General features: G+C 49.8%; 2 protein-coding genes across 3 annotated transcripts; one reads left to right on the top strand and one right to left on the bottom strand.

The window, feature by feature from the left end:
- Positions 1-1,690: 1,690 nt before the first annotated feature.
- On the bottom strand, positions 1,691-4,850 carry MRPL27 (mitochondrial ribosomal protein L27). The gene is made up of 4 exons (XM_066980259.1): positions 4,697-4,850; positions 3,351-3,473; positions 2,541-2,608; positions 1,691-2,110 (listed from the first exon to the last, which is right to left on the bottom strand). The coding sequence occupies exons 1-4, from the start codon at positions 4,716-4,718 to the stop codon at positions 1,904-1,906; spliced, it is 420 nt and encodes a 139-aa protein (XP_066836360.1). The 5' UTR covers positions 4,719-4,850; the 3' UTR covers positions 1,691-1,903.
- On the top strand, positions 4,753-9,732 carry EME1 (essential meiotic structure-specific endonuclease 1). Of its 2 annotated transcripts, none has more exons than XM_013178903.3 (8): positions 4,753-5,540; positions 5,623-5,750; positions 5,949-6,041; positions 6,484-6,602; positions 7,056-7,182; positions 7,742-7,857; positions 8,572-8,761; positions 9,263-9,732. In XM_013178903.3, exons 1-8 carry the CDS (start codon positions 4,907-4,909, stop codon positions 9,434-9,436), a joined length of 1,581 nt encoding a protein of 526 aa, XP_013034357.3. In that variant the 5' UTR covers positions 4,753-4,906; the 3' UTR covers positions 9,437-9,732. The 2 variants fall into 2 exon arrangements, with proteins under 2 accessions (XP_013034357.3, XP_013034356.3); XM_013178902.3 differs by lacking the exon at positions 9,263-9,732 and adding an exon at positions 8,924-9,254 and having other exon boundaries at positions 4,907-5,540.
- Positions 9,733-11,351: the final 1,619 nt, after the last annotated feature.

Raw genomic sequence — 11,351 nt, forward strand, 5'->3', positions numbered from 1 at the left:
GGGAGAGCAGGAGTTTAGTTTCAGGCAGGTGGTGGTTGTGATTTTTGTATCTGCTCTGATTATTTCTGATCAGCTGTAACGCTCTTCCTCTCTCCTCGACAGATGCCACCTCCTTACGAGCATGCTCTACGGCATCCTCCAGCTTTCTCAGGAACAGCAATTATCTCAGAGACCTCAGACAGACGTGGTGCACCAAACCCTTTCCAGGCCCCGGTCAGCTACCAAACTCAGCGAAACACAGCTGTGTGAGGCCTTAGCCTCACCGTGCTCCTCCTTCCCTTGGTGGCAGCGATGGAAGTGCCTGGGACATCGTTCTCATCTGCAGGGAACAGCCAAACCTCAGACCTTCACCCTCATTTCTGATCAACTGAGAGAGACGCAGGCAAGACAGACCCAGCCAGTGGAGGTGTCCGTCTCGCAGCATGAGGACAACCACGGGGCCAGCGCTGAGCACCGCGCTCTGCCCGGGGTGACCAGGGACATCTACTTGCTCTTCTCTCTGGCACATGCACTGTTACCAAAGGCGACGGACCGGCTGCTTTATCCTGCAGAGGGGCAAAGCAAAGATGAAGGTCTGCTCGGCCAGAGCTCCTCGAGGCAGCCGGTGTATCGTACCTCTGTGAGGCTGCGGCAGGCACCGCCAAGCACACCGAGTGTCAGACCTCAGGCGGTTGTGTTGTGCCACTTCACGTTTTCCTTGGGTTACAAAACCGTTTACTTTATCAGCGTATCAGATACCAGGCGGGAATCTGACCCGTGAGTGGCAGAACGAACGTGCATCGCAGCACTGCTGCGTGCTCTCCCAGCAGCGTTCCTCCGATTTACAGCAACTTCATGTGGACCTCAGGGAAAGGTTTGGAGACGCTCGAGATCCAGGGGTTACATCACTTGCAGCGCTGCGTGCAAAGACAGGCCACCGAGATGAACTGGATGCGCAACCTGGGAAAGGACAAAGCGTAGTCTAAAGTGTAGCTGGTGGTCTCCATGAAGAACGTACAGCAAAGGCGGAGATACGTGGCTGACAGTACCTAGTCATCTTTCGCAGAGCAGACAATCTAATGATGTCGTTACCAGTTTTGATAATCTGTTTTCTACTGCAGAGCCGATGTTTCAAATTGTTTACAAACCTGTAGATAAAATGAGATCAGCTTGGCCACGAGGCAGTTGGGCTCCTTTCTTTCAAGTAACACAAGCAATCATGGAATGGCTTGGGAGAGACAAAAGGCTAAATCTTCCAGATTACGGCTTTACGAGGCGCCTCCAGCTGCTGAGCTTCAGACACCATCCCAGACTCGTGCATCTTACCAGGCACTCTAAAATTAGTTACAAATTAGCTTTAGAAGTATGAATTTGCCTCGCGTAGTTAGAGAAAGGAATGCTCCCAGGTATTTGAGGTAATCAGTGAGGTGGGTTAGACATTAGCAAAAATCTAGCTTCCTGGGGTGCAGAGTTAGGTGCAGTTGGCAAAGGACCTGTCCTCTCCTGCAGCGTGCTGAGCTACGATAAAAATACAGCAGTAGTGCCTAAAATGAGTACAAATAGAGGGAATTATTAATAGGACAAGTATTGTCACAAGGCTAATTCTAGAGTGAAGTACTCCAGTGGAACAACAGAAGGGGTTCTCCGGGGGAAGGCAGCTCCACGTACTGAACGAACGCAGGTGATGTTCTATGAACAGTCAAGACCCAAAGGAACTCCAATGCATTTATTGGGCGCTCTCACAAAACCCAGTGATCTCTCCAGTGCCTGAACTCCAACCCCGTGTGCTTTGGGAGCAAGAGAGCAAAGGCACAAACAGGTGTCCTCAGAGCTAGAACACTCTCGTCCTCCTGAGATGGCAGCCCAGGTACAGCGGTCTGTCCCAGCCGCTCCTTCCCATCCACCCCCACACGACGCAGGAGACTCAGAGCATGGTGACCAGCTTAAAGCTCCCCACTTCTGCGGTGGGGATAACGCTGATGAAGGTTTTATAAAGAATTGCGCCTTTGGGTAGACGACAGATCACCTCCCTGCTCTCGCTGCTGCGGGGTGGAGGTACGTACACCTCCTTGGTGTATCTCACGATCCCATCCTCCAGGGCGTAGAGCGTCTTGTTACGGCCCATCCCCACCTGCAAAAGGACCGGCACAGCATCAGGATGGAAAGGGTGGAGGTCGCTGCTGAGCAGATCTGATCATCTGCCTGCCTTGGTTCCTATCTTGGCTTCAACAGCATCCGCTGCTTTGTATTTTAGAATAAAAGAAAACCACGCCACTTGCTTCCAGCAAGCAGTATGTAATGCGAGGGAGGAGATGCTGATTCCACCCTAAAGTATAAGAACCCAACTCCATAACCCTCAGTCCTTTCCTAAACCAGGTGGGCACAGCTGTGATTCTGTGCAGGCTGTGACTAAGAAATACCAAATAATGAAACCCAATTTCAGGATTATAAAAAAAAAAAAGAAACAATAATTAAAAAACAGCTTGAGAGGGAGGAAGCACGGAGGTGGGCTGTTCTGGGCTGCTGTTCTGAGTACCAAGGAAGACAGAAAAGTGACTTACATAAGCCCCTGGATGCCAGCGTATCAATCGCTGCGTAGCCAAAACGTTGCCTGCGTGCACAAACGCACCTGCAATGGAATGACGGAGTCAGCCTGTGGAAAAATGGAGCTCCCCGAGGCCCGAAGCTGGCGGAAAACTACTGGTTCCAGGACTTACAAAAAACAGCTTTCTGTGGAAATTTTCTACGGAAAAAATGACTTCAAATCCTGAAAGCATCCGAACAAAACTGCTGTTAGCGTGAAGCAGAGGGCAATTGATATACAACGGAAAAAAACAATTCTAGGCCTTGAAAGGATTGCTCCTGGGGTACAAGGCATTTTCTGTTTGCTGAAGGCATTCGTTTTATTACCTGTAACACTGATATATTTTCATCAGCAAACTCACTAATTATTAAGCACTTAGCTACAAGAATCTGTACTTTGGCTTCAGCTACGCGTCATAATTCTCCCCTTTGTAAACAGCTAAAATGCCACGCTTTTCAACCCAGCATGGGGGGAAAGCGCACTTAAGTTCTTCGGTGTCCCACAGCGCACCCTCCTCCCAGCCTCTCCGGAGAAGCAAAGTACGTTTTCCGTAGCCAATTTTGGCTGCCCGCTGGTGGGCCCGTCGGGGAGGAAGGCTGACTCACGCTGCCCTCCTGCTGCCCACCCTCGACCAGGAGGTTTCGCTGAACCTCCTCTCTCCTTTCTGCTGGAAGAGTGCCTCAGCCGCCTCCTACAGAAACGCTCTGCAATTATCACCCCTGCCAGGGAATAACCCTCGAAGGACGCCACGAAACACGAATAAGGGCAGAGTAGCTGGTTGGCCTACCTTCTACTTTCTTGACTCCATAGCGCTTCCCAGGGCTGCGGCCACCCAGATTTTTTGAGCTGCCCCCAGATTTCTTAGAAGCACATCTGACAGCAACCAGGCTTGTTTGCGGAACACTCAGAACTGGATTTGGAGCAAGAACAACAACAAAAATACCTGAAAAGTTAATACACATGCTTTTTTTCCCCCAGACTTTATCACTTTATACAGTTTTTAAAGCTAAAGGCAAACAAAAGCCTGGAGGAAAAAACAAGTTACTTCCAAGATAAATGATAATTAAACCACCCTGGACGAAATCTTCTGCAAAGAGACGACATCTCAAGTTCTGCTGCTACCCAGACAAGAATAAAACAATCAGGACATGAAGGACATAGACAAATTCACGTCTCATAAAGGCCTTGTAAAACGTGCTACAGAAATCGCAGGTCGCTACAAATTGGCCTTATATTGGTTCAAGAAAAGACAAACTGTGACCTCTGTTTCAGTTTCACCCCTCAATTGAATGGCATTTATTTAGTTAGTAAGTAAATATTTTGTAATCTTACAAATGAGGAGACTCCAATGCAGAGTGATACATAAGCACATACAGAATTGTTATCCTGAACATAACAGCTTCAGCATTTTGTGCAAATCCTTGAGTTACAATAGGACAAGCCAAGCAAAAGAAGTCAGTCGTTACAGTCATAGATTGTGTCTGGAAACACAATGTCATTCACACCGCAAACGTACTCATTTGCGAAAAAAGGACACCGACAGAAAACACAGTGGTTTTGTTCACCCTCTGGTGAACTTCTCTGTGTAAAACACGACTGTGACATAATTAGTTTTTCTTAGAAAGATCTCAGCAGTTCCTCCTTCATGCAGTTAGCTGGCAAATCCACGTTTTCTAAATCCCTCTTTTCAACCTCTGAAGCAGCAGGTAAGAGCAGGAGAGTGCCAATTGTGCCGTAAAACATGCTTGTTTCCTCGCTCTGAGGAAACCCCCTGGATTCACTTAGTCTTAAGTTATCATAGATGGTCAGTGAGCTAGAAATCTTGTAGAGAAAAAGGGAACGTGCTCTATGAAGAACGTTAATTTAAAATGCTGGATATTTATTACGTAAAGGACAGGCTCTGGGACCCGGCCGCAGGGAAGGAGGCAGAGGAAGGGGAGTTACAGAGTTAAACGTGCCCACATTCTAAGCTACAGCCCAGCTCACCGTACCAGAAAACACACAAAACCCGAACGGCTAGTTCCCGGGGTTACTTTTTGTGTGGCAGTTAATTATTTTGCGACCAAAAAGCAAGCCCCGAGCTCCGGGACCCCCCTCGCCCCTTCCCGGCCCCTGCCGCTGCCCCTCACTCACACAGCCGCCCCAGCGCCGCCATCTTGCCGGCGCCGCCTCCCCTCCTCTTCCGGCGCGGCGGGCGGCGGTTGGTCGGAGCGCTCGCGCACGCTCACCCGCGGACCAACCACCGCCCAGGACGCGCGGCGTGCGCGAGGGCTCGGCCCAATCGGCGCCCAGCGCGGCAAACGCCCGCCCGCCCCCCAGCTCCTTCTCCTGAGGGGAGACAAAATGGCGGCGGCCGCGGGGGGCGCTGAGGGGCGGTCGCCGCCGTCCGGGCTGTCCCCGCGGCCGGTGTCGCCGCCCTCCCCCGGGTGGGGAAGCGCCGTTGTGGTGCTGAGCAGCGACAGCGAGCCCGAAGTGGTTCCTCTGGCCGAGCGGGTGAAGAGGAGGCTGTCCCGCGGCCGGCCCTCAGCGGAGGGGAGCGCGGCCCGGGGGGAGGAAGGGGGAGAGCGGCCGTGTGGGAGCGGGGAGCGGCCGGCGGCTGGCGGCGGGGGGCAGGGTGGCACGGCCGGGGTGCTGGTGGCCGAAGTCAGGCCTTGGGGAGGCACGAACGGCGCCGCAGGGGCTGAGGGGGCGGCTCGGGGCCTGCCACAGGCCGCTCTGGCAGAGCCTGCAGCCCGGCCCGGCGGGTCCCCACCAAGCGGAGGCAGCGCAGAAACTTCCCCCGCTCCCAAGAAGAGAAAGTATAGCCAGAAGGAGAGGGAGGCGATGTGCCAGGCTGCGTGGCAGAGGAGAAAGGAACGAGAAGCGCAGAAGAGGCAGCAGGAGCAGGAGAAGGAAAGGAAGAAGACCCTAGCCAAGATCCTGAAAGCTCAGAGACCAGGGGAGTGCCAGAAATACATAACAGTGGTGCTGGATCCAGGTACTTCTCCTGGCAACCTGTGACTGCCTTGTGCTGGCAGTTGGCTCTTGCCGTGGAAGCCTGACCCGTGTATCAATTTCAGCTATTTTACAGGTAGAAGGTGGTGCGCAGGTCTTTGCTGCCTTGCAATCCGCAAACTATGCCTGTGTGGTTGAGAGTCAGGCTGTTCCCTGCAGCATCACCTGGAGGAGAAAGGCTGTGATACCTCAGGTGCGAGGACAAAACCCTGATGTGCTTGCCCTTTAATTTCTGTGTTATTTGCACTTCATAACAGCAGTCTTTAGCAACCCACTTGAGCATGCTCCAAACTTCTCCCTGTCTCAGAGCTCTGAGTGGGAGTGCCACTTTGAGTGAGTTTGAATTACAAACAGACTGATGCTCTGGCTGTTTGCTTTTGTATCTGGGCAGACTGAAGATGGTGATGAATGGACAGAAGAGCCAAATGTCCTGGTTCTGCTTCGCCTGGAGGAGTTTTTGTCCATGGTTCGTGGCTACAAGCAAGTAAGGCTGCTTATGACTTTCATGCTCTCTGAACGTGCCTTGCTGAAAAGTGATATTTGTTATCCCTTTCCATGGGATGGTTTTGATGTGGGATGGAAACCGTGGTTCCAGTAGACCATAAATCTTGTTTTTAAAAGCCAGTATTTGATCAAACACATCAGGGCTGTATAACGCAGAGTTCCGACAAGCTTTCTTTCCTAGCTGCTGGTTTTCACAGATTTTTGAAGAGGTAACGTTGTCCTAATAGCTCCTGCCAGGTCAAGTATGTTGTGGGTTGGTTTGTTTTCTGCCATAGCTTATTACTACATCGAGTATTGTCTGTCTGTCCCCAAAGGGCTATGTGAGCCGACCTTTTCATCTGCACTGACTCAGATGCAAAATTGGAGCCATAGGTTGCTGGGGTTGCCTGCATAACTCAGTATGGTTCTGTTGGTCTTTGCAGGAGGCCCAGGGCTGTGCAGGAGATAAGGAGACCTTACAGAGCTTTGTAGCTCAGGTTATGAAGAAAATGCCTGGAAAAATTTTGGCACTGACAGTAGTTGAAGTAGAAAAGTATTTCAGGTGAGACTTTTTTCTCTCCAAATGTTTCTGCGTTGTCTCTGGCCTTGCAGAATGCCATAGGTGTTTACAGTAACTCCTTCTAGCAAAGACTGGAGCGTAACTAGTGTTCCTACCCAGAAGTGCTCCACTATTTTTTGTATAGGAACAGAAGCAAAGTTCCACCTAGTCTGTCACCACAGTGACCGAGGGCAAATAGCTGGGGAAGAGCGTGAGGATGGCAAAAAAGTCCCGAATACTTTCTTGGAGTGCTTTTCTAGTTTTCAAAGAATTGCTGCTGAGGAATTTTGTTAATCAGATATGATGCTCTTGGATCTGATGGTCCTTGGTGTTTTCTCTACAAATTCAGTGTCCCTTAGTAGGGGTTATTGGTATTAAGTTGTCTTATGCTCCACAGCAGCCTGGTCCTGCTGCTTCTGCTGAAGTGAACTCCCAATCTTCTCTTCATCTTCTTAGATGTCTCAGAGCTCAGTCGAAAAAGAGACTGCAACAGGCAACAGTGCATAGAAATCAAGGAGAAGAACAGAGGAGGAGGGAAGCTAAGGATTCCGGCCTGGAGATATCCAGACTGGATGTGGAAGAAGTGAGTGAGTACCTTTAGAACAGGCAGGCAGCTGTTGTCTCTGCTGTCTGCCACCACTGGAACATTTGACGCGCTCACACCCTTTCCTGGACAGGGACCTTCAGCTGTTAGTAGTTTACGTGCTGCGTACGGAGCTCTTTGTGTTCAGTTCCCCACTGCTCAGATACAAACCTGCTCTCCCCTGGACTACCAGGTCTCATTCACCTTAATTTTGGGCAGGGAAACGTGAATCTTGGTTAGCATCTCTCGCGCTTGTGGCCCACTGGGAAAGCCCAGCATTGCTGCCCTGGTGGCCTGCATGTAACGGGAGCCTTCCGCTGAGGGGCGATGTCAGCTGCGATGGCACTCGGCTCCTGTTAAGCAGCAGGAGGCAAAGCGTCCCTAAATACGTCTGTGCCTTAAGCTGTTTCCAAAATGGGGAGGGAGTGGGTGGTTGTGACTTATAGCAAGGTGTTATGACTCGTTGTTTTGGTTCTGTTTTTTTTTTTTTCCAGACAGGAATGGGGTTTGAGGTTAGAAGGTGAATTGTTCCATTTGCTGTTTCCGATGATGTTTACAGGCCTTGGTGGATTTGCAGCTGTGCACACAAGTCCAAGTCACTTTTTTTGCGAGCTGGGAGGAGCTTGGAGAGTTTGCCACTATGTTCTCAAAAGCCGTAGCTGAAGCACCGTACAAGTGAGTGAACAGATGAGGTTTGGTCATACCTTTAGAAAGGCTTTGCTTTCAGGATTCCTGGGAGGGAGTAGCAGGGGTGAGGAGAGACCCTGATTTCGAGTCATAGTCTCTTGGCATCAAGTAAAGGTCTTGATCTCAGTCTGATTTTAGGAGTGGGAAGGGGATGTGAGTCGGGCTGAACTCAAAGTACCAGCTTTTCCTCCGTATGTAACCAAGAGAGACATTATCGAGAATGCACCATTTAAATGTTTCAACTGATAAAGAAAGACAGCAACACGTTACACGGTGGTAGCGAAGAAAGCCGTCTTGTGTAGTCTCACACAGTCTTAGCATTCCTATCACAGCAGCTGCTGTGTTTTGTGTCTCCGCCATGAAAAGAGACGTCTTTAAAAATGACATCTAAAAGTGTGTGATTATCCTTGGCAGTCAGAAAGTGAATTCTTGTTTACCGCTTTGTGTGCATGTTGGCTTCTGTAAGAATTGCTCCCTAGTACAGGGTTGTTTCTTTTTCAGTGGGAAATCTGGGCCTTAGACTAAGAAATAGGTAATGCGTGCAGACAAAACAGGGTCACATTTTTATCATTTGATGCCAGTGGTGTCTGTAACAGCTTGGCATGAGAAGCGATGCGCACTCTCTGTGTCTGTGTGATAACACGTACAGGAATTTAATTTTTTTTTCATGGCTTCCTTTGGATTTCTATCCATTGTCCTTAGGCGAGAGCAAGAGAAGACTGGATTCTCTTTCTACTTAGAGAACAAGTGGTGCAGAGGTGTGAAGGTGGATCCCTCTGGAAAGGGCCTCTTTGAAGTCTGGAAGAGGCAGATACAACAATTTAACCGGGTCAGCCTGGAGATGGCCGAGGCTGTTGTGTCTGCATACCCTTCTCCTCAGCTCCTGGACCAGGTAAGGCTGCCTCAGGAACCCTGAGGACTGCGTGCAGACAGCCAACTACTGCAAAGGTGGAAGGAATCCTTTAATTGGGATTAATTTTGATACGGTGATTCTGTAGGAGCTGTTTAGTAAGGTAGTGAAGGAACCGACTCCTTGGTACCCGTTGGTTTACAGAGCAGACTGCAGAGGAGCTCGTGTAAAGGTTTCCCTGCAGCGGGAAAGCCAAAGAAGTTTCCCATCGCCGCACAGCCCTGCTTGATTTGTTCGCTCTTACCTATGGCAGGGGCATGCCTAGCAGCAGCCTTTAGCGAGTCCGTTCCATTTACACGCAGCCGCACTGCTTCTGCAGCTGCCTCTGAGCGTGCGAGTGAGATCTGGAGAGGGACCAGCTGAAAAATGAGTTCGCGTTGTGAAGGCGTGGAGCTGTCACAGGTGCATGGCTGGGATTTTTTTATTTTCTTTGAGCACTGGATGCAAATAGATGATGCCGTGGTTCCTTTGTGTTGCTTGTAGGCCTATAGTAGATGCTCCTCAGAGCAGGAGCGGGAGAACATGCTGGCTAATATCCTTGTGCGCCGCGGTGATGGTGTGACAGCCACCTCCCGCCGGATCGGACCAGAACTTTCCAGGCGAATCTATCTGCAGATGACTTCTCACGATCCTGACCTCTATCTGGACGCCACCTGATAGCCCAAGTGAATGAGGATTTTGTGGTTTCCCTGGTTTAAATATTCTGCTCCCTTCTGGGAGGACGTGCTTAGGTAACACATGGGGTCATCACTCGTGGTTTAAGGACTTTAACCACGTGCAGTCTTTTATCGTGGTGGAAGAAATCTGGATAAAATTACGGAATGGCTGGGGTTCACACAAAGGTGGTGAATGTCTTCTGTAACAGCGTGAGATGGACATGCCTTACGGCACGGATGGTGCCTTTCTATTTATCAAGAGCTCTTCCTAGGAAATAAATCATTTTGTATAATGCTTTTCATTGCTTCTTAACGCGCTGACTTGACAGTAGTCAGCTGTGACCAGGTGGCCTCCAGAGGTCCCTTCCCATCTCAAGCCGTTCTGTGACTGGTATGGCTCCTGTTGAAAGGAGCGTTTGCTGCTGGTATCCTAAACTGCAAGTAGTTTCTTTCTTTCTCCGGTGTGAAAAACTCTAATGCTCAAAGCAATGTGGTGCTGCCCCAGCACCTGCTCTAGTGAGGGGGAAGAATTTACCTCACCAAAGAGACTTTTTCAGTTTTCCACTATAGCAGATGGGAATGAGTAAGACTAATTTTCGGATTTAAATTTAGACTGCCCTGATTCAGTCTCCAGACAGCTTAATCTATAGAGGGTCGTGAAATCTGATTACATGTGTTGGAATTATGAGGTCTAAACAGTTGGCAGAAAAAAGCTTTCTTTTAATTAGATTGGGGACCACGCTTGCCTGTCCACGAAGCCATCAGCACTGACGTGCACCCAAGGAAGGCTGAGGTCTTGTGCTACAGAGGCACTTATGGAGATGAGTGCTGAGTGTGAATTAGGCTGCATCCAAAGCATGGAAGTCGCCCTTTGGAAAGGGGGAATGTTTTTCCAGTGAAAAATCCTGAGCTCTGACAGCTTCACATGCTCAGCGGGTGCCTTTGCGCAGCCAGTAGCATACTTCGGACCTGAACTGATAAATCTTAATAGCTTTGCAATTGTTACCTTAAGCAACACCCTCTCTTAGATAGCAGAGCAGCAAATTCCTGCCAGATGCTGAGAGGAATGGATACAGAGGGGGAATGTTGCTCTGAGTGGCGTTTGCAATGTTTCTGAACATTTCCAGACAGTAAGCAAGGATCTTTTAAAGACTATAGTGAGTTAAATACCAAAGCTATTTCAAGGAAGCTTGGAAAACGTACGTACTGCTAAGCTGGAGAGACAGGCAGCCTTTCCTTCCTTTTATCTTAAATTCATGCTGTTGCTTTCTTCTGCAAGGTTGTGAGAGAACTTATCACTGGACTATGGAAAGGTGAGGGCTTACTGTTTGAGTGATGACCTTGATGTGAAATGCTACGGCTGACTTCCTCGTGGCAATGCAGTAACAGTGGGACAGAGTAATTGCCATTCCTCCTGGCAGTGCAGTACTGCAATCAGCAATAATTGCAGGTAGCACCAGGGAGGGAGCCGTCCTGGTGACTGATGTCTGCACGTCTCAGTGGAGTTTGGAGCCTGGCTATTCTGAAACCTGCGCTCGCACCGTTACATCTGCACTTCGATTTGTTTTAACGCTCATGAACCCTTTGAGGACACGACCAACTTCTGTTTTTCTCTTACAGAGATTATTTATAATTAATAGGCCTTTGTACAGCTGAGTTTTCTTCTCCAGGTACAACCTGCCAAACCTCCCAGCCTTTGCAGCAGTGGTCCCAAGGTGAAGTCCATTTCTGCCAGGCTCTGTGTGACGCTGCAACAGTGCCACCCAGTGCTGCCTACTGCTGCTACAGGCAGCCACCCATCCCCTGGCTTTCTGTGAGTGCCAGACCCCCCCTAGTTACACGCAAAAAAAGAGGCTGCAGACTGGCAAGAAGCTCTTCTTAAGCTGCAGCTCCTTTGTTGGCACTAGCTGGCTAAA

The sequence above is a fragment of the Anser cygnoides genome, chromosome 19 (genome assembly GCF_040182565.1).
Source record: "Anser cygnoides isolate HZ-2024a breed goose chromosome 19, Taihu_goose_T2T_genome, whole genome shotgun sequence".
Classification (NCBI taxonomy): domain Eukaryota; kingdom Metazoa; phylum Chordata; class Aves; order Anseriformes; family Anatidae; genus Anser; species Anser cygnoides.

Coding starts and splice junctions, on each gene's coding strand:
- MRPL27 (XM_066980259.1), bottom strand. CDS start 4,718: ATGGCGGCGCTGGGGCGGCTGT. Junction 2,609..3,350: donor TGGAGTCAAGAAAGTAGAAG/GTAGGCCAACCA, acceptor ATTCCATTGCAG/GTGCGTTTGTGCACGCAGGC. Junction 2,111..2,540: donor GCTGGCATCCAGGGGCTTAT/GTAAGTCACTTT, acceptor GTCCTTTTGCAG/GTGGGGATGGGCCGTAACAA.
- EME1 (XM_013178902.3), top strand. CDS start 4,907: ATGGCGGCGGCCGCGGGGGGCGCTGAGGGGCGGTCGCCGCCGTCCGGG. Junction 5,751..5,948: donor GAAAGGCTGTGATACCTCAG/GTGCGAGGACAA, acceptor GTATCTGGGCAG/ACTGAAGATGGTGATGAATG. Junction 6,603..7,055: donor GAAGTAGAAAAGTATTTCAG/GTGAGACTTTTT, acceptor TCATCTTCTTAG/ATGTCTCAGAGCTCAGTCGA.